The sequence below is a fragment of the Hippocampus guttulatus genome, chromosome 20 (assembly GCF_054856545.1).
Source record: "Hippocampus guttulatus isolate MCC_2025c chromosome 20, RoL_Hgut_1.0, whole genome shotgun sequence".
Classification (NCBI taxonomy): domain Eukaryota; kingdom Metazoa; phylum Chordata; class Actinopteri; order Syngnathiformes; family Syngnathidae; genus Hippocampus; species Hippocampus guttulatus.
The window spans coordinates 9,690,998-9,718,298 of NC_141280.1; the positions used below are offsets into that span (position 1 = coordinate 9,690,998).

The following is a 27,301-nucleotide window of genomic DNA, read 5'->3' on the forward strand; positions in this document are numbered from 1 at the left end:
ATTTTGTTGCTGTTGTTTTGCTTTAATAGTGACCTCATAATGCACATTGACAGAGTGAGTTGGTATAATCACACACCAATATGACTTACGCCCTCTTCTGCAACATGCCACAGAACCGCTGCAGTAGATTCACAACGTTTTAATCATTCGCTTTCCACAGATGGGCATTGGCTAATTTGGCATTCGGGCGAAACTTTAAAAGTGCACTTTAGATGAAAGTTAGGTGGAGTGCTCTTACTAGGAATGGCCGTGTCCTTTTTAATCTTTGAATAAGTGAGTCCTCTTACATGCCAGAAGCATACAAAAGCATGAAAAAGATAGACGAAGAGTAGCCAAAGTCAAGGGGGAGATTTTTAATGATGCTGCCCAACTTGTTTCCCTTACTCACTCACTGTCATTTGTATTCAGACAACACAGCAAAAGACTCCCGTTGGTTGTTAATCCAACTCTTCATCCTTGTCCGCAGTGTTGCTGCAGCTGGCCAACGACGCTTTTCCCAGGGACACCACGCTGGCGCTGTCCTACTTGCTGGCGCTGCCCCAGGTAGGTGGACGCCAAGTCCGGCACCGACAGCTCAATTCCAGTAGAAGCGCCGGGCGCAATTTCTTACAGCTTCTGTCCGGATTGATGAAACCCTATTCATTTTTTTCCCTTTTTTGTAAGCTCTCTGTTGGTGGGGGAAAAAAAGCACAGCTATGAGAAATTCCCTCACATTGGTCATCTGTCAGCCGCCGCTTGTCGTGAGACCCTTGATAGCATCATGACATGATGGACCGAGCGTCTTTCGCCACTGATCGTGGATTTCGCTTGAAAGATCAATAGAGTTGTGTTCAATCTTAACCCGCGTAAGGCGAGACGGGAAAAATCACAAAATGAGTTTCTAGCTTTTTCCGTTATTTAGTAATCAGCAGTAACACATCGGTTGTGTTTACCAAAAATGCCTGTTTCTGACCAAAAAGCAGGGAAAACATTTTTTGTGTGTGAATGCCAAGCACAACGTTGGCTTTGACCCAAGATATATTTTGCGTTTCTGACACCCCAAACGACAAAACAACAAAAACAAGTCTGAGAAAGGCCTTCTGATGCCAAAAAGAATAATTTTGAGGGGGCTATGTTCCAGATCCATCCCCACTAGGTGAAAATCTGCAATGCAGAGAGGCGATATAGTTTGTTTCTTCATAGTTTTGACGCATTCCAACTTACAAAAAAAAAACCCCAACACATTTTAAAGTACGTAATCCTTAGCGACTATTCTCATTCTTTTGCTGTCAACAACTGGGAGACAATCATATCACACCAAGGAAACAAAAACAAGACAGGCGTCTGGTTTCTACAGTTATCCAAAAAGCGGCACAGTATGCGTGCGTCAAGTTGCTTTTTTGTCTCACAAGAAACAATTAAAGACTGTCAAGGATTGAATGACTCTGTGTCTCATGTGTTGTGTTGTATTATTTTGTTATGTTATTATGACTTCAAGGTGGCGCCGCGAGAGCGGCTGCCTTTACAGCAGCTCTTCTACGTTTTGTTCTTCTACTTTCTTCCTTTCATAACTTTGATGCTGTAAATTGGGAATTTCTCCATTGTGAGACAAATAAAGGTTTTCTTATTATTCTTAAAATTCCAAGCTTTTCACCCGAGCCCCTTCCTCAAAGGAAAGTCAAAACAACTGCTACGGAACACACATGGGGCAGCAACACATACAAACGCAACAGCCGACAATACTCACAGGCATTTTTAATTCTCTCTGTGACGTATGTTGTGGCCAAACGCGGTACTACACTTAAGCATGCAACTGTAAATTTCAGTTTTTTTTTGTATCCTGTAAAAACATCTTTCAAATATCTAACTTGTCATCTGCTGTTTTCTCTGCAGGTCCTGGATGCCAACCGGTGCTTTGAGCAGCAGTGCCACTCGGCCTTGTCCCTCCAGCTGGCCGCTTACTATTATTCGCTACACATCTACAGCCGCCTGCAACCTTGCTTCAAGGACAAGAAGCACACGCTCTACCAGGTCTGGTAACTCGTCGTAGGCTTGATGATGTCACCACATATTTCAACGAGTGAAGGAAATAACAGCAGAAGGAAAGAAAAGGGGGGAACCAATCTCGCTATTTCGCCAGGTAGCTAGATACTATGTACGATATCCATTTTTCTATTTCTATTTGTGTTTGTGTGTGTCCCAATCTGCAATAAGTGCACGTTAACTCTCTCGTTGAATTGTTTCGTCTCTATCGCATAATTTCATAGCCGCCCCAATCAGACCCACAACACTCGAGGCGCAGAAGTCATTTAGTTGCAAATAGTGGCGGAATTCTCGGAGGGGCCGACTCAAGGTGTTTGATTTGTTTTTTTGGTTTTTCAGCCTTTAAAAATCAACAGCATGTTTTCACGCTACACTAGACATGGGGAGATATTGAACCTGAGGCAGAGAGAGAGAGAGAGAGAGAGAGAGAAAGAGTGAGCAGAATTCAGCCGAGCTCATTTTATAAGTTGATGTAAGCTGGTGACAAAATATTTGGACCACTTCTCAGTGCGGAATGTTGCTCCCTTGAGAATGCCGCTACACAATCACGCCATTTAAATGATCCAAATTAGCAAAGAAAAAAAGTATGTGAAATCATTGGTTTATAAGTTAAAAATTAAAGTACATTTAAATGAAATGAAAATTAATTGAAAAGAAAATATTCATGCAAAATGATCCGTATTTTTCTTTTCTTATTATTTCTAACATTGTTAATGTTGTTATTGCTACATGAAATACAAAAATAGGTGTATTATTCACTTATTTTTCTAATCAATACATTTTGTAGAATTCCTTCAAATTGTATTGTTGCACTTTATTGTATTGAGAAATTTTCCCCTCCCATTTAAGACAACTAAAAAATTTGAAACCGTTCTGTGATGCATCTGAAATAATCCAGTATTATGCAAAACATATATAAAACATTGATATAAATGTGAATAAAATATGACATAGTCATGCTTTCAAAATGAATTTCACCTAACAAGTGAGCCTAATTAGCTTTGTCAAGGACCAACTTTTCACTTGTGTTGGTTCTCAGTAGATTGAGTCGGTGTACCTAATGAATTGTCCAGTAGTTCCACTGTAGAAAACGTCCACCGGCATTTGAAAGTTACCGCATCATCCCGCCTTCATTTTCTTGTCACCTGTCAATTTTCATCTTGTTCCGCCCGCCGACTTATTTATTAATTAATCAATTTATTCATTTTCTGTCACTTACACCAAGATTTTGTCACGCGCTTTTGACTTGCAAAGCCTTCTAGCGCTCCCTTAACATCCGATCGTCGCGCACACACACAAGAGCGGCTGCCTTTCCAATGGCAGCCCGAAGGCAGAATAAGCCCACGTGTCTTCATCTCTCACGTTTCACTTTTCAAAATGGCCACTGATGTGACGATTCTACCACCTGTGGCACAACGTGACGCGGCTTTCGCGACGCCTAACCTGACCTGATCAATTGCGCCGCAAAAAGAGAACTTTCCCCACCTGGGCATTTTATCTTTCTGCCTGCTGACGATTGATCAGGAGGACTAATGGAATACGTCTGCGGGAATGGCGACACGCAAATAAATCACCTGGATCGGCTGACTTGAACCCTTGAGGTTGTTTATGTCCGCCTCACTTCACCTTCTATTCATTTAGCAGTGTTAAATGTAAATATAAATCTCACCAAACTTCTCAAGGGTGAGGATTAATGGCCAATTCCTTGTTTTCTAACTTTAGCTCATATATATATATATATATATGTATATGTGTGTGTATATGTGTGTGTATAGTGGATATAAAAAGTCTGCACACCCCTGTTCAAAGGCCAGGCTGTGATCAAGATAAATTGTTTCACAAAGGTTTCCACCATTATCATGACCTCTCACCCGATTCAACCGAGACTCAAACCCAGAACCTTGTGTGAAGCAGATTTGTGAACCGCTAACCACTGTGCTAACCCTCATGTTATTAGATATAAAATCAATTTTCTCTATTGAGTAGAAAGTTTACCGCAGTCGTTCAAGATTTCATCCTGGGTAAAGATTAACACATTAGCCCAATAGCTAGCGGATTGATTGAGACACGAGCCCTTTGTTTACATTTGGCATTGACTGGCGACTGCTGCACCACTGGGCTGAATCTCCATTGTTGGAGCTGCTGCCTTGTTAAGTCGCCATTATGGAAACTCACTACAAGCCCGACAACTGCCAAGGTTTTACAAAATTGCGTCTCCCTGAACGAGGATTTCAAGTGGGCCAGTTTTACACTGTGGTGCAATTTCAATCTGTCTCCCTGTTCAATTCAGTTGATCACTTGGCGGTTACAGTATTTTTTTACATTTATTTCTTTGGTTTGGGGGTCGGGGTGAAGGGATTCTCAAAAGTCGCCGCTTGCTCCCTATTCATGCTTTAGCCACTGTTTACACTATTAGCACTAATGAGTGCACTGACTGCTATCTATGACATAACTACAACTCATTAAAGTCATTACTCGCTCACTTGTTCCCCGGAGAGTGCAACCGTGCCGTCCTTCTTTTACAAAAGAGACGCGCATGTGCTTGCCACTGGATTTAAACTCGTTGGACGCCGGAGGGTATCGTATGTTGGAATACTAGTCGGCAGTCGTATGTTTGTGTTTGCCAGGTGACTCACTCTTTGCTTTAATGGGACGGCAGCTGTTGGGTTAGCCGGAAAAGCCAAGGGCCTCCGCGCACCTGGTGCCATGGCCAGAATTGTATCTGGATAGAGAATTAATCCACAAAGTAAAAAAATGTTGCAGTGAAACATGGCCTACCAGTCCTGTCCTAACTTTTGATTGGCAAATCTGCCTGGGAGCAAAGCAGCTAAGGACTTAAGGTCACGAGACACACACACACACACACAGTGTAATTATCTTTTGCAAATACCATGAAGCAGTGGCCCATCTCATCCAACCGGCCCATGAGCTTCCATCTCAACATTGACTAGTGTGAATTAGAACTGAGGAGCTGACATGATGTTCCCGCAGTCCAATTTCCCGCCGCAGGCCTGAATCACATCGGCCGTTAAGGCGGCTCGCTACATCTGGGCTGTATTTTTCCAAGCGCGCAGGAGAGCAAGGCGCCCCTATTGAATTGCCTTCAGCTGCCACACTTTGTGTTCCTGGCAGTGAAATTAAAGAAGCAAGGCTTACATGCATTCGTACGGCCGCTGTCCCGGCTTTCCCGGAGGCCATTTTGGAGGCAAAAGAAGAATGAAAATAGCCTCATTAGTTTTTCAGTGAAAGGCAGCGGAAAAACGGGCAACTTGTCGGGTGCAATGCCTGCACCGTAACGATAAGCCAAAGGGGCACTTGGTCCACAAATCGGTTACGCACACATTCCCCACTGCCACTATGCACCTAATTTTCTTTTGTCTTTAAATGACAGCGTGACAAAAGTATTCTTTTATGCTCTGTGGCCACAAAAAAAGAAGAAACACAAATAGCACTAAATGCTGTGTTAAAAAAATAAAGAAAATAAAGAAAATAGTCTCTTCACTTTACAAAGGAAATACATTCCTATGGAAGCAGCATAACCAGGACTAACCTAATTTCAAGTAGTACTGAAGTCATAATTATAGTAAACAGTTGAATTAAAACACTTCTCGGACATAACTATTTAACGGTTATATGAAAAATGGTAAGTTACGATGCCAACTGAGCTTGCCTTGTTGTGCTGCATGACCAAACTAAGTACTTCCTGTATTTGTTATATCCATCCATCCATCCATCCATCTTCTACCGCTTATCCGGGGCCGGGTCGCGGGGGCAACAGCTTTAGCAGGGAAGCCCAGACTTCCCTCTCCCTAGCTACTTCTTCCAGCTCTCCCCGGGGGATCCCGAGGCGTTCCCAGGCCAGCTGGGTGACATAGTCACTCCAGCGTGTCCTGGGTCTTCCTCGGGGTCTCCTCCCGGTGGGACATGCCCGGAACACCTCACCAGGGAGGCGTTCAGGAGGCATCCGAATCAGATGCCCAAGCCACCTCATCTGGCTCCTCTCGATGTGGAGGAGAAGCGGCTCGACTCTGAGCCCCTCCCGGATGACCGAGCTTCTCACCTTATCTCTAAGGGAGAGCCCGGACACCCTGCGGAGAAAACTCATTTCGGCCGCTTGTATCCGGGATCTCGTTCTTTCGGTCACGACCCATAGCTCGTGACCATAGATGAGGGTTGGAACATAGATCGACCGGTAAATTGAGAGCTTCGCCCTTTGGCTCAGCTCCTTCTTCACCACGACAGACCGATACAACGTCCGCATCACAGCAGACGCTGCACCGATCCGCCTGTCGATCTCTCGCTCCCTCCTGCCCTCACTCGTGAACAAGACCCCAAGATACTTAAACTCCTCCACTTGGGGCAAGATCTCTCCCCCGACCCGGAGGGGGCACTCCACCCTTTTCCGACTGAGGACCATGGTTTCAGATTTGGAGGTGCTGATTTTCATCCCAACCGCTTCACACTCAGCTGCGAAACGCTCCAGTGAGAGTTGGAGAGCCCCGTTTGAAGGAGCCAACAGCACCACATCATCTGCAAAAAGCAGGGATGCAATACTGAGGCCACCAAAACGGACGCCCTCAACGCTTCGGCTGCGCCTAGAAATTCTGTCCATAAAGATTATGAACAGAATCGGCGACAAAGGGCAGCCTTGGCGGAGTCCTACCCTCACTGGAAACGATTCCGACTTACTGCCGGCAATGCGAACCAAACTCTGACATCGGTGGTATAGTGACCGAATAGCCCGTATCAGGGGGTTCGGTACCCCATACCCACGAAGCACCCCCCACAGAACTCCCCGAGGGACACGGTCAAACGCCTTCTCCAAGTCCACAAAACACATGTAGACTGGTTGGGCGAATTCCCACATACCCTCGAGGACCCTGCTAAGGGTGTAGAGCTGGTCCACTGTTCCACGGCCGGGACGAAAACCACACTGCTCCTCCTCAATCTGAGGCTCGACTTCCTGACGGACCCTCCTCTCCAGCACCCCTGAATAGACCTTACCAGGGAGGCTGAGGAGTGTGATCCCTCTGTAGTTGGAACACACCCTCCGGTCCCCCTTTTTAAAAAGAGGGACTACCACCCCGGTCTGCCAATCCAGAGGCACTCTCCCCGTTGACCACGCGATGTTGCAGAGGCGTGTCAACCAGGACAGCCCCACAACATCCAGAGCCTTGAGGAACTCCGGGCGGATCTCATCCACCCCTGGGGCCCTGCCACCGAGGAGCTTTTTAACCACATCGGTGACTTCAACCACAGAGATAGGAGAGCCCACCTCAGGGTCCTCAGACTCTGCTTCCTCCAAGGAAGACGTGTTGGTGGAGTTGAGGAGGTCTTCGAAGTACTCTGCCCACCGGTTCACAACGTCCCGAGTCGAAGTCAGCAGTGCCCCATCCCCACTGTACACAGTGTTAGTGGTGCACTGCTTCCCCCTCCTGAGACGTCGGATGGTGGACCAGAATTTCCTCGAAGCCGTCCGGAAGTCGGCTTCCATGGCCTCACCGAACTCTTCCCACGCTCGGGTTTTTGCCTCGGCGACCACCGAAGCTGCGTTCCGCTTGGCCAGTCGATACCCGTCAGCTGCCTCTGGGGTCCCACAGGCCATAAAGGCTCGATAGGACTCCTTCTTCAGCTTGACGGCATCCCTTACTGCTGGTGTCCACCAGCGAGTACGAGGGTTGCCGCCACGACAGGCACCAACCACCTTACGGCCACAACTCAGATTGGCCGCCTCAACAATAGAGGCACGGAACATGGTCCACTCGGACTCAATGTCCCCCGTCTCCCCCGGAACATGGGAAAAGCTCTGTCGGAGGTGGGAGTTGAAACTCCTTCTGACAGGGGATTCTGCCAGACGCTCCCAACAAACCCTCACAATACGTTTGGGTCTGCCAGGACGGACCGGCATCTTCCCCCACCATCGGAGCCTACTCACCACCAGGTGGTGATCAGTTGACAGCTCCGCCCCTCTCTTCACCCGAGTGTCCAAAACATGCGGCCGCAAATCCGATGATACAACCACAAGGTCGATCATCGAACTACGGCCTAGGGTGTCCTGGTGCCAAGTGCACATATGGACACCCTTATGTTTGAACAAGGTGTTCGTTATGGACAATCCGTGGCGAGCACAGAAGTCCAATAACAAAACACCACTCGAGTTCTGATCGGGGGGGCCGTTCCTCCCAATCACGCCCCTCCAGGTCTCACTGTCATTGCCCACGTGAGCATTGAAGTCCCCCAGCAGAACAAGGGAGTCCCCAGCAGGAGTACTCTCCAGCACACCCTCCAAGGACTCCAAAAAGGGTGGGTATGCTGAGCTGCCGTTTGGTGCATATGCACAAACAACAGTCAGGACCCGTCCCCCCACCCGAAGGCGGAGGGAAGCAACCCTCTCGTCTACCGGTGTGAACCCCAATGTACAGGCACTGAGCCGGGGGGCAATGAGTATGCCCACACCTGCTCTGCGCCTCTCACCATGAGCAACTCCAGAGTGGAAGAGAGTCCAACCCCTCTCGAGAGAACTAGTACCAGAACCCAGGCTGTGTGTGGAGGCAAGTCCAACTATATCCAGTCGGAGCTTCTCTACCTCACACACCAGCTCGGGCTCCTTCCCTGCCAGAGAGGTGACATTCCATGTCCCAAGAGCTAGCTTCTGCAGCCGAGGATCGGACCGCCAGGGTCCCCGCCTTTGGCTGCCGCCCAGCTCGCATTGCACCCGACCCCTTTGACCCCTCCCACGGGTGGTGAGACCATGAGAAGGGGGACCCACGTTGCCTCTTCGGGCTGAGCCCGGCCGGGCCCCATGGGTGTAGGCCCGGCCACCAGGCGCTCGCCAACGAGCCCCACCTCCAGGCCTGGCTCCAGAGGGGGGCCCCGGTGACCCGCGTCCGGGCAAGGGAAACTGAGATCCTTTAATTTTTTTTATCATAAGGGGTCTTGGAGCCGTGCTTTGTCTGGTCCCTCACCTAGAACCTGTTTGCCATGGGTGACCCTGCCAGGGGCATAAAGCCCCAGACAACTTAGCTCCTAGGATCATTGGGACACACAAACCCCTCCACCACGGTAAGGTGACGGCTCACGGAGAGGATTTGTTATATCTAGCTCTTTTACTGGAGCACAAAGCAAGTTTGACACTGTTCGAGAATGGACCTAGTATCGAGACTTGTGGAACGCTACAAGTTTTCTGCTGTAATGTAGGGAATTTCCATATAATATTTCACATGTATTATAAAAATATGTGCTATACTGCGTTCGGGTTGGTGAGTGATGGACTATGGTGCTTTTCCGATTTGAAATTCACGCCAGTATGACTCATCATTACTGCAGAAAACTGGTGATGTTCCACTAGGTTCATTACTCAGTCTATAAATATTTATGGTCAAAATTGCCTGTTATTACAAAAAAATAATAATTGTGGTGTTCCACAGGTCTCAATATTAGGTCCGCTCAATGTGATTGTCAAATTTACCAGGACAACCTGTTTGGTATTGTTTTGATTTTACATTTCCTTGGAAGATTGCAAATTTGACTTCAAACCGCCATCCTACCTTACACACAAAAGTTTAATTTTCAGCCTCACTTTTGTTCATTTTTACTCATCGTGATTCACACCAGAAGATTAGCTTGAGAAAAAAATAATTAGCAGCCTGTGCCAACATGTTCGCATGACTCCCTCATCTTCCTCTTGTCGGCAGGCTGACCCGAAGGAGCTTATCCGACTGGTCACCCAGCACGTGTCGGCCTACTCGGGCTGGCCCGAGGATCTGCAGAAATTGATCGTGCAGCTGCAGAGGTACAACGAGCGATTGAGCGACTACACGCAGGCGCAAGTGCTGCAGGGTCTGGGCCGTGGCGTTGACGTCCAGCGCTTCAGCTCCGACCCTGATTACAAGAAGGAGACCATCCTCGGCTTGGCTGAGTGAGTCCTATGCAAAAAATATATATGTATTTATTTTTCCGTTTTCGAAAGTCTGACCTAAAACTAACAGAATGAAATCCAAAGCGGTATTTCCCAAAACGGAAATAATGTAAATCTGGTTAATCTGTTACAGAAGTATTAAAAAAAAAATACATTTTTATAGATAGGAAAATAATGAGTAAAATTTTTGCCCAATTGTGTAAAAGAAGTTTCAAGACCTATCTCACAGTCCAAGCAAGCTTTTATTAACAACTCAAGGCAATAGCAAGTTTACCGGTCTGCTTGGCAACACTGACATGCCCACAAATTGGGGCAACATTGTCGAAAACATCCTTTCAAAATTTCAGCCTTCAGAAGTCCTCATGTATTATGTCAATATTTGCTTTGAGATGTATGTGTTTGTGTGTAGCATGAATGATTGGTCATTATTTTCCCGTCCTGTGTTTGCGTGTTCTTAGGACCCTGGACGACGGCGTGTATGGCATCTCGTTGTCACTGGCTAAGCGCTACCGTGTTCCTCTGTGGGAGGTCCACATGACTCATCTGGAGTTCCTTTTTACGGACAGCGGGTATGCACATGCACGCGCACGCACGCGCTCACACATATGCACACTCTCTCACAGACATACAGTGATGCAGTGCATTTTTCTTTTCATCTTGTGCAAATTGCTCAATTTTGTCTCATTCAGACAACTTTACCCAACTTGCCTCTAATGGACTGTACGCACTCTTGCGCGGGATGGGAGTCAACTTTAGCTTTAATCACGGGATTGGGACAGGAATAACCAATACTAAAGGGAAAAAAAACCTTAGAGTCCATGCGGAAGATGGGTGGGGGTGACAAACTTATTTTATGTAGCTGACCTCCAAAATGGGAGTGGGAATTATTCTGAATGGGAGCAGGATGGGATGACAGTCGTTTTCACCGGGACCGGATGAGACAGGGTTTTTTATTTAATTTTTATTTTAATGGTCTGTAAAGGGATTTTTTTTTCTCTGGGGGCGAGATGCAACGGGACTGAAAATCCACTTCCGTGTCACCCTCTCACACATACACGTGCACCCATGGCAGCCACATCATTAGGTACACCAACCTAGCCTAACTGATCATTTCTTACTACCAAGTTGGACACCATTGTGTAAGTTACATGGCACCTTCGCCAAGGGAGGTATGGCACCTTCGCCTTCATTGTGAGCTCAACGTGCAGGTTTTTTTTTTCATAATACTGCTAATTGGCATTCAGGAAATACATTGAAGTGCCTTGGTGGAGGTACTAATGCGCAGTTTATAGAGTCATCTGGTGAGCATATATGCACACACTGAGACTCATTTGTTTCAATTGACATCATTTCTTAAATAAGGGCAAGTCACTGCAACCTTTTGTATATTTACCTTATTTATACTTGCAGCCCATTGTGTTTTAAAAACTGTGTGCCGGGTCTGCATATGCATTTGTATGCTTGCGTGTATGTGTTTGAGCACGTGCATGTAGATCAGTGAGAAATATTCACCCTGTCATGACAGGATATAAGAAAATGCTACATGGATTGTGTTTCATGATAAATTAGAACCAATAGTGGGCCATGTGTGTGTGTTTTGGACAATTATGTGTGAAGCCGTCTGTGTATTTGTGTCTATGGGCATGTTATTGATTGACTGCATGCGTGACTGCTGTTAATATTGTAAATGGAGCTGGTGGAGGCCACTGGTTCATTGCAGAAGAGACTTTTGCTTTATTTCACTGAATAGAAAGTGTGGCCAAGATTGATTACACTAGCGGATCTCGACCGCAGCATTTGGTCGCGGGCTACATACATAGCCAGACAAAAAATACACAGTATATATGTTGTCTTTCTAGTTTTTAGAGCAACCAGGTGTCTTTTAAAGCAGAGGTGTCCAGATTCGGTCCTCAAGGGCCTGCTTTAAAGAATATAAGATAAGATAAAGTAAGATATCCTTTATTTGTCCCACACTGGGGAAATTTACAATATTGGGGATATTCAGCTCCCAAAGCTTGTTTCAATGAGTGTCATGAAAATTGGTCGACATGTCTATCATTACTGGACAGGCCCACAAAAAAGTCTCAAGAACACATCCCTGAAAAGACACAGGAAGTCCGCCATTTCTGTTCGCAGAAGCCATTTTAAAGTCATTTTGGGCCTTCCCCGGGGTTCATTCAAAGAATATTCTGCCCCCGAAGCCAGTTTCACCCAACGACATCAAATTTGGGACACATGTATATCATGAAGAGTTCCACAAAAAAGTCTCGAGGGGCTGTGCTTAAATGATACATGAAGTCTGCCCTTTTGGTTTGAAGTAGGACAATAGTAAGATAATCTTGGTGTTTTTTAACGGGCATTCAGAGAGAAAAAAAATCCACCCCCAAAGTCAGTTTCACTTGGCAATATGGCATTTGGTAGACATGTATATCATGAGTAGTTCCACAAAAAAGTCTCTAGATAAGAAGCCATGGTAAAAAGACACAGGAAGTCTGTCATTTTTGTTTGCAGTAAGACAATAGGGGATTATCTTGGTGTTTTTCAAGGGACATTCAGAAAGAAAATTCCGCCCCCAAAGTTACTTTCACAGTAGGAAATTTGGTAGGCATGACTTGCATGGGTAGACCCACAAAAAAGTCACAAGAAGCCATGCTTGGAAAAGGCAAAGGAAGTCTTCCATTCCTATTCCTTATCAAAAATGCGAAATGATCAGTTAGGCTTACTGTATGTGTGAAGTTATTCTACATATGTGATGTCCCTAATTTTTTCGCAGTCTGTCCACCAAGGACATCGAATCCCGCAGCGAGTCACTGGGCCTGTTGGCCACGCTGAAGAGCGACCCACAGAGCTTTTACGGCCACATGAGCAAGTACGTGCTGCCCAGCGTGGAGGGCAGCGACCTGAGCCGGCTGCTCTACTACTACACACTGCTGGACGCCGCCGGCTGCCGACCGTACGTGGCCGCCGTCGCCATCACACCTGACAGCCACATCAAGTTGCTCAAGAAGCTCCGTGCTGTGGCCAGCGGTGAGTTGTCAATTCAATGTAAGAAGTTATCATCACACATGTACAGAAATAGTACAGCCAAGAGAAACACGACCAAATGACTAGAAAAGACTCTTGGAAGTGGATAAATACAATTTCATGGAGCAAATATTCAAATTTAGGTTGCTTATGTTGGTCAATGCTTCTGGTGCTCTGTAGTGCTTCGCTTGCCCTGACCACTCACCACCAGTGTCCTCTCCAAGGTGGTTTGTGAGCAAGTTTCACTTTGTTACCGCTTGAGTGCGCAAAGTTTACAATTGAACGGCTGGTGATGCGGCGACCGGTCTCTGAGGACTTTGCGGAAAGGTCAGCGGGGTTTTTCACGCCTCACTTGCGCCGTCTGCTGTGTGATGACGCTGCAGCTTTCCACACAAGCTGCCGGCTCACGCGCAACGCCATTGCCAGGTTGTTATTGTTTTTTTGCCTCATAAATTGTCACAGAGAAGCTCGACTTGTCTTGCTTGTTACTTTCCATGAGGCACTTGTGCTTTTATTTAGTTGTTAGTTTCAAATTTGTTTGTGTGAATGTTTTAGTTCTCGAATTATTTTTTTAAAAACTATTTTCAATTTTTTTTTCATTTTCTAATTCTTGTTTGTTTACACGTTAACTGCTCATTTGTTTCCACTTTTGCATTTTTGTTTAAATTTTAACACGACGCTCGTGAGGCTTAAGCAGTTTAGATCAATATTTTTTTCAATTGTCAGATATCAATTTTGTTAATATTTTTTTCCTTATTACATTCTAATTGCAAAGGTTTAATTTACCTTATAAATTACCCAGACACATATATATGTACATACATATACATATATACATACATATGTAATTGATTTTTTTATTGTCAAGCAACCGAACAAAATTCTTTTTCCGGTAATGCCCCACATGATTGGCCGCTTGTTGCTTGGCAGAATTTGTCACCCGCAACCATCAAACTGCCCCACCTGCCAGCATCATTAAAAATGCATATACTTCCAATCTAATGTGTTTTAATTGTGGGCTGACGGCACCCCGCGGACGGGCAGACACATGTACATAAATACATGTGAATGTAAAATATATACTGTTGGGAATGACACAAAAGCACACGTTGTACCCTATTTGTGTATGCGATTTTGCTCACAACACGATACAGACGGCCATTTGAGTGGGTGAGTGGGCGGGGGAGTGAGCATTCGTATGAGTGCAACCTCCTCTCTTCTTTGCAGCTCAAGTGTCTGCCTGTGTCTGTCTGGAATTACGCGTGTGCGTGTGGGTGCACGCGTGTGCGTGTTTATCACGGTTTGATGTGTGCATGCGTGTGTGTGCGCGCGCGCGCATATGTGCATCTGCCACCCATAGGCGGGCCACTGTTGAATATTTCAAGCTCAGACAGGCTGCCATACTAATGCGTTTGTCTGTCTGCTTTACAGCACGCATGACGCAAAGCAACAACAGCAGTCACGTGCATATTTTGTGTTGGGACTATACATCAAGATGGAAAATATAAATATTGTATTACTGTAATTTGAATATTAAAAAAAAAAAGCTAACCTAGCATTGTTGCACAAAGCTCCAAATGAAAAAAAACCCGAACATTTTTTACATTGTGCAGATGCAAGTAACCATCGTAAAGTGTATAACATTTAAAAACTGTTACAAACAAAGAGTTCAAGATATTTAAAAGATGAGTATAGAAATAAGACGTCGCTTACTAAAATTACTAAAAGAGCGAACAGCGCAAGAGCAAGATTTTGGAAAACAGTTTTAAAAAGGCTTGGTATGGGAAAGGCATAGTTTTAACCTGATTTCTGGTAATGGTCAAGAGTCCCCACACTCATTTTATACAATGTATTTATTTTTAACTAACCTTTCCTTTTGAATATGCAAACCAATAACACGGCAAATTAATTTCTTTCATTTGGTGGCAGGCTTAAACTACCGCCACCTCACGGACGAATCCCGGGACCCGCTGGCCGCTCTCGAACCGGTCCTGACCAGTCAGAACGTGTTGTCCATCTCTAAACTGGCCCATCTGCTGCCGAGGCCCGGCGGCATTGGCCAGGGGGCGACATTGTCCGCCAGTGCGATCCACGCCACCTGGCTGCGCAATTTGTTCTGGAAGGGCGACGCCCATCTGCTCAAGAGCCCGCCTCTCAACGAGCAGGACTACCTGCACGCCTACGACACCTGCGCCAAGTACCTGGACAGGCTGCTTCCTGTTCATGCCGTCCACTTCCTGGATGATATCACCTTCTCCACTGAGGCCATCACACATGTAATTAAGTTCCCATTTGCAATTGTCATTATTTCTTCATTGCGCTAAAGTAACACAATTATAGCAGCCTGTTGTTTTTCCTCCTCCTGTTGCTCTCCACTCTCCACCATTTTTTCTAATCTGACTACTTTTTTGACCCCCCTCCCTCCATCCCTCCCTTGAGTGAGCTAATTTCTGCCTCTCCCCCTTTCAGCGCCAATTAAAGTGTAGCACCCAGCAGGCTCCACTATGCTCCCCGTGCGCACTTTAACTTGCACTTTATCTCCCTGAAACCTGCTGTCATGCCTTTCTCCATCAACTCCGAGGGGGGGAAACCTTGACTCCTCTCACTGACTCCTTTTTGCCCCCCCCCCCCCCCCCCCCCCCGACATGTATTCCCCACACATGATGGATGTCTCCATTTCCCACAAGGCCACGGGGCGAGGGCACAGCTGACCGCCCACTGGACCTTATGTACTCGGTGTAATGTTTTTGTCAGAAAGTGGTGGGAAACGCTCACTCTCTCTTGGCCTTATCAGATGATTCATCAGAGAGAGAGAGCATTTTTAATGTTTAACCTTCAGCTTGTAGTTACTGTTGACGCCGCTTACTCATCCACTCGACACTTTTAGGCCCGCCGCGTACTGAGCCACCCGGCCGAAAGCGACTGGACAGAACAGGATTTGAAAAAATGACTCCCCCGCCGCGCATCAGACAATTGAACCTCGAGCGTCTAAACCAAATCGCTGCAACACAAAAACTACAACACTGCAATTTGAGAAATTTACATAGTTTTGCAAAAAAATATGATGCTATTGTCAAGGAAGAACATCTCCCACGTTGCAATGCAGTTTAGACAATTTAAATATTGGATAGCTGCAAAGCCAGTGGCCGATGGTCCACACTCCCAAAAAAGGTTACGATTCATTTACCTCATGAGGCTCTTGTAGGTTGTTGTCATTCTATGTGTGGTAAAAGCCATGAAATTCCACCTTCATTGCAAGGTCATTTTGTCTGAAAAAAAAAAAAGGTGCAATTCATTCACACCATTAGACTGTGTGTGTGTGTGTTTCCTTGAGACAGAATGAAGTCTCCCAGCAGCCAAAGGCCTGCTCTTTTCCTATTGAATTGTTAACTTTCTCATACCGGATCCAATCAATCACACCCTGCTGGTAGCTATCATCTGTGTGCGCGCACACAGACACACGCTTGCACACACACCCAAGCTTGCTGGGGTTATTATTGCTCACTTGTTGGTTTCTACCTGCCTCTTAATGCCTTGAATGTCCCTGTACAGTGAAAATAAATATGCCTTGTCAACTTGACAACACAGGGAAGACTGTATGCAAACCGAGGCATCAAAATGGTGACATATCAAGCCACCCTCGCCATTGTCAGGTTCTGTCGGCGTGTACACTGAAGGTGCTGATACCACGCCCCACTTAACTGTCAATCAAGTTACCCCATCGTCGAGCATTTTTTTTTCTGCTCACACGTAGCTACGTGTTAAACTCTTATCCTCACTCCTATCCTTTTTCATTGTGTCGTACACACACTCACGGCTAACGGGGCACCCTAAAGCAGCCATGCCAGGGACTATACGAAAGGAAGATGCGACTTTGGAATGTATTTTTCCTATAGTGGGTGAAGGACGACACATGCCTGAGCCAGAATGTGTCGTATGCCACCACTTAAACTACAGCACAAAAAAATAAAAATAAATAAATCGGGAAAACTGAATTGGTGAAGAACAGCTTAAAACTGTATCTGCACACCTGAGTACTATGTGCTTCTCAGTCTTTCGACATCATCTTCACACGTGTACAATCTATTTGGAAACAAATCATTGGCGTTGGCCAGTGTTGAGTGTACATGATCTCATAATCATTGATGTCATTCCCTTCTATTTGGTTTCCAGCTCAGCATCCAGGCGCGCTCCGAGGTGCTCCGGCGAGCCACCAACACACTGCGGCTGCTGGCCGAAAAGAGCAAGAAGCGAGGAGGGCGAGCGACAGCCAGCGGTGAGGCGACCAGCGAGCGGGAAGACGCGGAAGAGGCCGCGATGACTTTGGATGACGCCCTGGCCCACCTGCACCAGTCGCAGGCCCACTTGGAGACGCTGAGTCATGACTTCATCACGTCGCTGCGAGACAGCCCGCAGGTAAAGGCCGTCTGCATCTGCCGCATCATGTTCACACGTGACTGGACATACTTCATCAACACTGCACTGAGCAAAAATGACATGACAAAACAACATTTATACCTCGTATTTTGTACACTTAGTTTATTTGTTTTATTATGACATTTATTTTATATCAGTGCACTTTGTATTATTTTGTGTATTTTCTTTGTTTTCTTTTTCTGCTCATTTTGTGTTCTTTGTTGTAATTTTTTTCACATTCATGTTTTATTCTTCGTTTTTTCTTTTCAATTTTCCAAATTGTTTGGCTTTTTTTAGATTCTGTTTTATGTTCTATATTTTGATTTATTGAAGTGATATTTTTAATATTTTTGTCTTGCGTTTGTAATTGGTGTTTTCCAATTTTTAAATTCACTTGAAAATTGCTTTTTCCAACTTCATATCATAATCTTTCAATAATATAAAATATAACAATGTAATTGCAACTTACTCTGGACCAAAACATCTTAAAATAGTTAAGTTTCAATATTTCAGTTTTTTGATTCATTAAATATTTTGTTTATTGAGGTGGGAAAAAAAATGAATGACCAACAAATTTGGACTTAAATATCACTACAATAATATATAATTTCAAATGCAATAACTTAAAAATTTGCCGATGTGCAGTGGTGCCTTGAGATAGCTGGAATCTTTTTATCCTATTTAATGATGTTATTGCAACGTTTTTATCAAGTATAATATTATAGAATTCTATTTTATTTATTATAAAATTCTTGCGGGCGGGTCGGTAGTCCAGTGGTTAGCACGTCGGCTTCACAGTGCAGAGGTACCGGGTTCGATTCCAGCTCCGGCCTCCCTGTGTGGAGTTTGCATGTTCTCCCCGGGCCTGCGTGGGTTTTCTCCGGGTGCTCCGGTTTCCTCCCACATTCCAAAAACATGCATGGCAGGCTGATTGGACGCTCTAAATTGTCCCTCGGTGTGAGTGTGGGCGTGAATGGTTGTTCGTCTCTGTGTGCCCTGCGATTGGCTGGCGACTGATTCAGGGTGTCCCCCGCCTACTGCCCGTAGACGGCTGGGATAGGCTCCAGTGCCCCCCGCGACCCTAGTGAGGATCAAGCGGTTCGGAAAATGGATGGATGGATAAAATTCTTGCGGGGTATTACCAGAGCCTGGAATGGATTAATGGCATTTGCGTTCATTTTAATGGGGAAAGATGATTTGAGTGTGTTTTGAGTTGTTAGCATGGTCACGGAATAAATTAAACTGTCATCTCAAGGCATCAATCACTGCAGTTCTTTTGGGGAATTGTTTGAATACACACACACATAACTGCACATAAATACTGCTGTCTCTTGCCTCTATGACGTATTTGGCGGCATACTTTGTTGTTTTTGCTGTTCTTCCCATTGTGGATTTTCTATCCTTCCACGCTGGAGTGTGTCTGTCGCGCTCTTTCTCACGAAGCAACTTCTCCTGCTGTCACCTTCCTGTTGCTGCGTGTGCACACTCGTGTGTGGACGCACTCAAGAAGGGAGGTTATGATTTGGCAGTGTTGCTATGCAACGGTGAGATATGAGTAAAAGACGGTCATTTCTGACTCCCACGCTCTCTGCATGTTGATCACATTGAAACCCCGATTTCCACTTTTGTTTTATTTTTTTGTTTTTGTTTTTTAATCGCTATTTTATACACACGGTCCTTTCACAATACAAAATATGATGTGATGACACCCACACACCCACATACACACCCAATGTAAAGCTGCTCCGAAGCCATTGTGTCCTCAGTTCGATCTAATGGCTGAACAATCAAATTGTCCTTTTTGTTACTCATGTGGATCCAGATTTGCTTATTTCCGCTTTTATCTTTTTCGCCTCGTCTGACCCCGTTGTAAAGACTGTCAGGGAGCGTGCATTCTTCCAAGCCGGCCGACAATAATAAAGTCTGCAGCATCACATCGGCCATCTGGGCCCAATTGGACCCTTTCCCGAAAGACTTCCGAGTGACTTACGACAAGAGGCGAGCGACACGTACCGAGTGCAACTTCAAAACTACTGGCCATTTGAGCTGGGGGCCAAAACACTTCTTTTCACTTCACAGCCATCCGTCAAAACAATACAAAATAACGCGGTGAATATCGCCCCTGTGACAGGCTGCCGTTACACTCTGCGGTTTTAACTACCACAAATGTTTATCGCCTGTAGGGCCTTTATTGCAATGGCTCCTTGATGGCCTTTTTCCCGTGAAGTGTAGCAAGTGCATTGTGGGAAAGCGTTGTTACAATAGACCATATTGTATTACTGCTCCTTGCTTTTAGCTTAAACGGTCCTAAGTATATCCATTTGGTACAATGGCGGCACTGTTACGCCCCTTTCCATTTCATTTTGGTTTGCTTTCTGGTCCATCCCAGGAACAACTGCGGGGCTACTGCCGACTTTACGATCTGTCCCGCTCCGAGAGGTCCAAGGTCCACGAACTGGCAGTCACCATGGCGACCGATGGCCAGCCTCTCCAGAGTATCCGCCAGCTCCTGCACATCGCCTTGGGACAGCAAGACCTATCGGTCAAAAGTGTGCTGCAGGACGCCGTGGCTAGAGTTGTCGCTGTGCTCAGGTACCCTATGATATATATATATATATTTTTTGGTGACAATATCAAGGTGCAGCAATTATCGGTCATATATTTAGTTAACTCGTCAACCCGCTTTAAACGCTCTCTTCAAAAACAAACTCTTTGACAAAATGCAGTCATGGTATCACAATTCAGTTAAGTTACTGAGTTAAGTCATTAAATTGATAAGCTATCATTCAGCCTGCCGTGTTTCTTTTTTGGAGTTTGTGGCGGTCCAAGGGGACGGCCCAAAATTGCTTCCATTGGTGCTTATTCTGTCAGACGGCCAGCAAAAAGCTGAATCCATCAGTGACGGACTGACGGACCTTCCATCGATATTGACGGAAGAGCGTAAATGCACACTTCTGATAGTTTGTTAATCAAACACGAACAAATTAGCAACTAGCTAAGAGCTAACCAATTCCAACCAATCATAATGTCCTCATAGGAGTGAGAAGCTCAAAATACTAAAATGATATTTTAATAATTTTTTTTTATACATTGATTTCCTTGCACAGCGTTGCATTTCAATTGGGTAACTGAAAGAAAAGACTTTGATTTCCTTTCCTGAGTGCTTGTCCCCCCCCCCCCCCCCCCGACACACGTCTTCTTTTGCACCTCTTATCTTAATGAACTCTTATGTAAGACCATTCCTATCATTTTGCACTCACTTTTCTGGTTTCTGGTATGCGTGTGTTTGTTTTCAGCGGCGACCCTGACATCCTGACAAACCACACAGCAGCCCTCGACGTGCTCAAGGCCATGGCGATGGCAGTGCACAGCAGTGTACAGGAGGGGTACGTCGTGCACACATGCCCACGCATTGGAAACACCGTTTGATTGACACTGTCAGAGACGTGTTAACACTGTTTATTTTTATGCTTGTCACTATTGAAAAGATTGTTCCTGAAAATATGTTGGTTAGTATTAGACTAGGTTCGCTATAACGCTAGGGCTAGCTAGGTAGTTAGTAGGCTAGCAAATTAGTCATTCCGATAAATGCAACAATGGACGGTGAGAGACTAGTCAATTAGTTAATTAGCTAGCCTACTAGCAAATGGTTGGTTGGTTAAATGTGTAAAAATGCTTTTTTGTTGTAAATTTTTTTAGTTCATTTTTTAAATCTAAGATTGCTAGTTGATCAGCAAGCAAAAATTTAATCAGTCAGTTTAATGTAGCATTTTGGTAAGCAAACAAATATTTGTAGGCTTTCACAAAAATACATCATTGGTATTGGCTTCCTAGACATCGAGTTAATTATTTAATTAGTTGATTAATTAGTTAGCATAAGACAGCAATTCTTGTTTGATATAATTAGCTAGCCAGCTAGTTTGTCCACCAGCAAATGAGTTAGCTACATTGATTCAGTTGGTTAGCTAGCAAATTAGTTAGCTCGCAAATTATTCCAATTGCAAACTAGTTGGATGGCAAGCTAGCGAGTAGCCTCAACCACTTGCCATAGTTGATAACCTGTTAATTAGATTTGGCAAAAAGTAATTCATTTCTTTCTCCCAAATTAGCAAGGGTACATTACATTCAGTTGTGGAGTGTGTGGCCTTGGCGAGGTCTATTTTTGTCCAGAAAGTCTGTGTGGAAAGCTGTCTCTCATGGGACCTGACACGCACCCAATCTCACTCTTTCAGTGACAGCATGGTGAGCTCTGACGACCTGCTGGCCTGGCTGCGACCGTTCTGCGGCGACCCGTCGCTCCCGGTGCGTCCTCGCATCGCCGTGCTGCAGATCCTAGAGAGTAACTTCACCATGTGCGACGCTGATGTGCGTCTCCTGCTGCTCTACAGGACACAAGCAGTCCTCAAACACACCGAGGTAACACACGCACACGCACACGCACTTATACACACTAAACTCACCCAAAAGATCAAAAGAAAAATAAAACACTGTTGTCTCATGTAACTCTATGAAAAAAATACTGTATTACAATATATATTTTGGTGTATATACATTTTAAGAATGTCCCGATCACTTTTTTTTTTCCTCCTGAATCTGAGTGCAAGTCACTTGATTTTAAAAATCTGCCTTTTCCAAGTCCCTCGTCCGATACCTCACTGATGCATTAAGAAGCAGGGAAAAAAATGTGCATCCAAATTGTCTCAATTGTCTGTTTTGTTTGTATTTGTTTTAGATACATTTTTGTATGCCTTTAAGTTTAGGACAACATTGGCTTAAACCAAGTTAACATCTTTTTACAGAAAACCAGCATAGCGGCACAAAATAACGATGCAAAAAAATAAATTAATGAAATATCCTGTCCTAAATAGATTAAAATGTAAAAAATAAGATAAAATAGTAAAAATTCAATTTATTTTTGTAAGGCAGTTCAGATTATTTTGTTGCTTTGTTACCTCTAGAAATTGTGGTGCTGGGGGTGTTTGAAGTTGAGAAAGACCCCAATGCAGGCCTAGCTACACAATGCACAGAAAATAAACGATGACTTTGTTTTGGTAACGTATGGTGAAGTGAACCTTTGCTGACAATATTCCCTCAAATTTCCATTTAAATTGCTCGGCCATTCCGTCACTTCATTGACTAATTAAGGGTCTGCAGAATTCAGGTGTTCATGTACGCTTGGCAGCAGTAGACAGGTGTGTGTGTGTGTGTGTGTGCGCGCGTGTGTGTGTGTGTGGTCCCATTCGCTATAGTTGCTAGGCTCGCGCACACACACACACACGCACGCACACACATAGAGTTGTGCACTACGGTGGAAGTGAACAGCCAAAGGGAGCAGTTATAATTAATCTTTTTATTTATTTTTTTTTGTGAAAGGACGTTCTACACTCTGTACCTTCTCTCTTGTTAAAGGTCTTTCAATATGCATGCAGTCTTGTTCTCGACACATTTGAAAGATTTAATGCATAACATTTCTCTACTTTGAGTGGGGGGGGGGTTTCCTCCATCCGTTCTGCTCCCCAGTTTAGGAGCAGATGGTCATCCTAAAGCGTGCTCCAGAGATATTCAGAGTACCTCTCCACAAACAAATCTTATGTGTCGTCATGATGGTTGTTCAGCACATGGTTAAAGGGATTAAATAGCTAGTTGTCCACTGGCCAAGTAGTTACTTAAAAAAAAAAAAAAAGAATAAATAGTCATGAGTGAGGTTTGTAATATTAAGCAAAAGGTAGTCCATTTGTCAAATTTGTCAGCAAGTAAATTTGTTGGTTAATTAGCTAGCTAGCCGGTAGACTGTTAGCTAATTTGCCTGTTAGCTGGATGTCTTGAAAACTAGTATATTTAATGATCAGTTAGTAGGATTACTTGTTCACTTAGCAAACAAGTTATTGTAGTATCAGAGTCAACTGTCAAACTAGTCATTTGGTTAGCTGGCTAGCTTTTTGTTATTAGGATCAGGCAGGCATCACTAGTTGCTTAGTACAACCATGCTAGTCTCATGTCTGATGAAGTAGTTAAATAGCTAGTTAGTTAGCCAGTTGTTCAGTTTGAAAACTGCTTAGCTAGTTAACCAACCAGTATATTCCGTTTGTCAGTGTGAAAAATAGAAAACTAATTAAGGAGTTTGTCGTGTCACTTAGTCAACTCAAACTAGTTAGTCGTATTTGACAAAATAGTTTTGTAGTTGCTCATTTGGGGGGAAAAAATAGTTAGCAAACTAACAATTAATTAGAAGGATTAGACAAAAACAGTTTGAAAAGAAGGGGCCATACTTTGATGTCTCATCAGAAAAACAAGACGCCGACAGAGAGGCCGACACTTAGCATTTAACTTGTGGCGAGGTGAAGCCTTGCATAGATTTTGTGACTTCATCTGGAGTGATTAGTCAAAACCAGCGGCAGTTAAAATGTCACCCCTGTCAGGACGGGAGCGCGTCTTTTGTTCGCGAGTGTAGCGTGCACGCGCGTTAATCTATATTGTGCGCCACACGTGCCCTTTTGCCCACCAGGGCAATAATTTACTTTATTTGTTTGTGACATTTAGCAGACAAAAAAACTGACATGAATGCAAATTCTGCATGCGTGCGTGTGAACCCTTGCACATTAAAGGAAGGATTGTAGAATTACCTCTGCCAAGGAGGATTTCATTTTCATTTGCAATTCATCCATTTTCCAATATATCCTCATAAGGGTCGCGGGCATGCTAGAGCATATTGCACCCGCATTCAGGCAGGAGGTTGGGTACAAGCCCAATTGTAGGGCACACATTGACAAACAACAACCATTCACACTGACAATCACTCCTAGTGACAACCAAGAGTGTTCCATTAACCTACCATGCATGTTTTTGGAATGTGGGAGTAAACCCGAGTACCCGAAGAAAACCCACGCAGGCATGGGGAGAACATGCAAACTCCACCCACCCAGTAAGGTCAGAGCCTGCAATTGAACTCTGGACCTCTACGTTATCAGACAGACGTGCTAACTCCTCGAACACCAATTTTAATTTGACAGAAAAAAAAAAGATTCAAACATTAACAGCAAAACTTTCTCTTGTATGAAACTGTAATGTCAGTTTCAGAATGAACGCAAGTGGCTGGCTGGATACATAATCACCGCAAAGGTAGTGAGGCCACTCTCAACACGTCACAGGTCGCTGTCGTGCTATCTCGTCCTTAAACTGTTATTTTCCTTATTTTTAGCAGACTTCATCTGTGACCCTCAGGCGGTCTTCTGCAGCCAACACTTTAGTTAGTTTTCAAGCTTATAGCCTGGAGAGACCGCCTCTTGTCATCTAGCCGGTCACCACCGCGGATGATTCACTCTGTAAAATAAAAAACGGGAGCAGCGCAATAAAACGAGAGCAGAGTGAGGAGGAGTGGAAATAAGGCGAAAAAGACAAAAAGCCCGAGGAGGAGTTGAAATCATTCCAGTTGGAAGAACAATGTGCCATGAGTTGGACGGGGAACACTTGTTGTTTAGGTTTGATGAGTTAGGCCTAATGCTCGCCCCATTTGAATCAAAAACGAACTTTGACTGAGCAGCTGTGGTTAGTCAATAATTTCAGTCGCTGGATGACCCGGAGCTGTTCGCGACGAGAGTAATCATACATTTTCTCATAAAAGCAGACAGTGGTTTGAGCGAGCTCATCTATTCTTTATCATCCATCCATTTGTTTATCTATCTATCTGTCCGCACACCGGCCATCCATCCGTCCATTTGTCGATTTGGCTAAACAAGCCGTCGATACAGGAACTGAGAACATTCAGAAAGAGATTGTGTCACCCAGATTTGTCCAGAATTTTTGCCGGTGTTGTGCTCCTCAGCGATCGCACCCCGCTCGTAAGTAATTGCGAGGCGTTTACGTGTGTTCCTTTTCTCTTTGACCTTTTTTTCCTCACTGATGGAATATTCATGGGACAGCCCCCCCCCCCCCTCAACCCCACCGGGAAGGCCGCATGCATGATGAAGGACAGCGCAGTCTGGCTCCAAATGGGCTTCATTTTAAAATATACTGTGTGTGTGTGTGTTTAATATTGATATTTTGTGGGCTGAGCTTTCATGTCAAGCAGGCGTGTGTGTTGGCGGCCGGGAGGTGTGTAGTTTCAATCTGTTTTCTTCTTTTCATATGGTTTCACCTTGAGGTCCATACTTTGTTACCCCGACACCCATTTCAAGTGCCCCTCAGCTTCGCCGTGGACGACTGGCAGCCGTGTGACAATATAAACACCCAACCAACCGAAAAGAAACAATCGTTCCTGACCTAAAAGCGGAGCGACGGAGTTTGTTGCGGAAAAGAAACGAGCATGTCGATCAGAAGGCTTACTTTTATGCTAATATGTTTTGTTTCTGTGACACTTCAAATTATAAAACAACAAAAACAAGACTGAGAAAGGCATTGTGAAGGTGAAATGATTTATTTACGGATGTACAACAAAACAGGCAGCGTGAGCGGCACTGAGTCATCGAATGGCTCTCGTTGAACGTTTTTTTTTTTTTTTTTACATGGCGTCCACCATGATTCGATGAACTGCGCCATTATTTTCGAAAGACTCTCACACGCCTTCCCATTACGACACGCTTTAAATATATTTGTCAATGTGTTTAAATACCTTTTTGTATATGTAGTGTTCCCCTCCTACATTGTATTTATTTTCTCCATAGGATACTTATAAAAGTCTGCGCTGCAAGGCTAGGAAAGGTGCTGCTCAAGTCAAAAGTAGAAAACAGCAGACAGGATATTTTCCATGCGCACGATGTGCGTGTTTCAGCTACACTCTTTGACGCGGCGATAAACCGCCAGAACGCAACATCCCGCTGGCCCTGAGGCTTCTTTCGCCCTTCTCTTGTTTGTGTCTCATTTAGTCTCTTATCGGCTTTTTTTTTTCTTTCTTTTAAATCCTCAACATTGCTCTCCCTCTTTCTCCTGCCCGTTGTCTTTTCTCTCGTGCGAAGTGTGCGACCTCTACAACTTCATTCCCGCCCGCCGCTCGGGACATTAGCCGCGGCGGGTGGATGAATATTGATGAGCTGGCGGAAAAAGCCCAAAGCATCGACGCCGCTCCCTAGCCGATACACACTGACAAGCCCAAATGGGGCCTCCTTCCGCTGCTTCTCTCTGTCGCGCGGGTCAAGGACAAATAGAGAAGGTAAATGGCCTTAACTTAACTTTCAAGAGCCGATCACGCTAGACTACTGTGTATCCACACAATGTTGAAATCACTTTAAAGACGCCGGAAAGTGAATTCCAAGATTTATTTTCTTGATACTGTAAATCAGGGGTGGCCAACCAGTCAGAGACTAAGAGCCAATTTTTTTACTGTTACTGCAAAGAGACACACATTGCGATCGACGTATTGGGCACCCCTGCCCTAAAAACAGAGGTAATTCGCTGACTAGCGTAGCACTTAGCGCCGTTGTCTGCGCATGAGCGGTGATTCAGTCATCTGATTGGTTTCCCTCTATGTCAATCAAGTAACGGGATTGATGACAGGCTGACGTTCTGTGTATTAAGCACCGTTGTTTGAATGGCGGCGCCATCGCCGAGGCGTTTTCCTCAATTGTCGTGTGAAAGCCCGAGAGCCGCATGGAACCAGCCAAAGAGCCACATGCGGCTCGCGAGCCGCAGGTTGGCCACTACCTCTGTAAATACATTACTCGTTACTGAAAATGTGCAACAAGTAGTCAAGTCTCAGTTGTGGAGATGTAGTAACTAATTAAGAACTTGATTGCCTTGGTACCGCATCAGCAGTTAGTCACCATATTTGGGCTATGCAGTTAGCTAGCTATGTCGACACCGCAAAAATGCATCTTCCCTCTAAAGCGAGCGCTTTAGAGCCCGTCGTTGTTAGCCGAAAGTGCGCGCACGTCACGCAGAGGGAAGACAGAAGAGCACGGATGGTTTCTATTTATTTATATTTGCGAG

The 27,301-nt window shown here is 44.9% G+C and overlaps 1 protein-coding gene across 2 annotated transcripts in view; it reads left to right on the forward strand.

Annotated features, from left to right (window-relative positions):
• The window catches only part of LOC147187962 (NBAS subunit of NRZ tethering complex-like), a 92,651-nt gene that overhangs the window by 50,418 nt on the left and 14,932 nt on the right, over positions 1-27,301 (forward strand). For both annotated transcript variants that reach the window (XM_086100779.1, XM_086100780.1), the window contains exons 40-49: positions 467-543; positions 1,873-2,010; positions 9,717-9,940; positions 10,399-10,509; positions 12,714-12,967; positions 14,894-15,240; positions 17,138-17,380; positions 19,770-19,972; positions 20,677-20,766; positions 21,613-21,796. In XM_086100779.1, the coding sequence (XP_085956905.1) occupies positions 467-543; positions 1,873-2,010; positions 9,717-9,940; positions 10,399-10,509; positions 12,714-12,967; positions 14,894-15,240; positions 17,138-17,380; positions 19,770-19,972; positions 20,677-20,766; positions 21,613-21,796 (1,871 nt within the window). The remainder of the gene's footprint in view (positions 1-466; positions 544-1,872; positions 2,011-9,716; positions 9,941-10,398; positions 10,510-12,713; positions 12,968-14,893; positions 15,241-17,137; positions 17,381-19,769; positions 19,973-20,676; positions 20,767-21,612; positions 21,797-27,301) is intronic.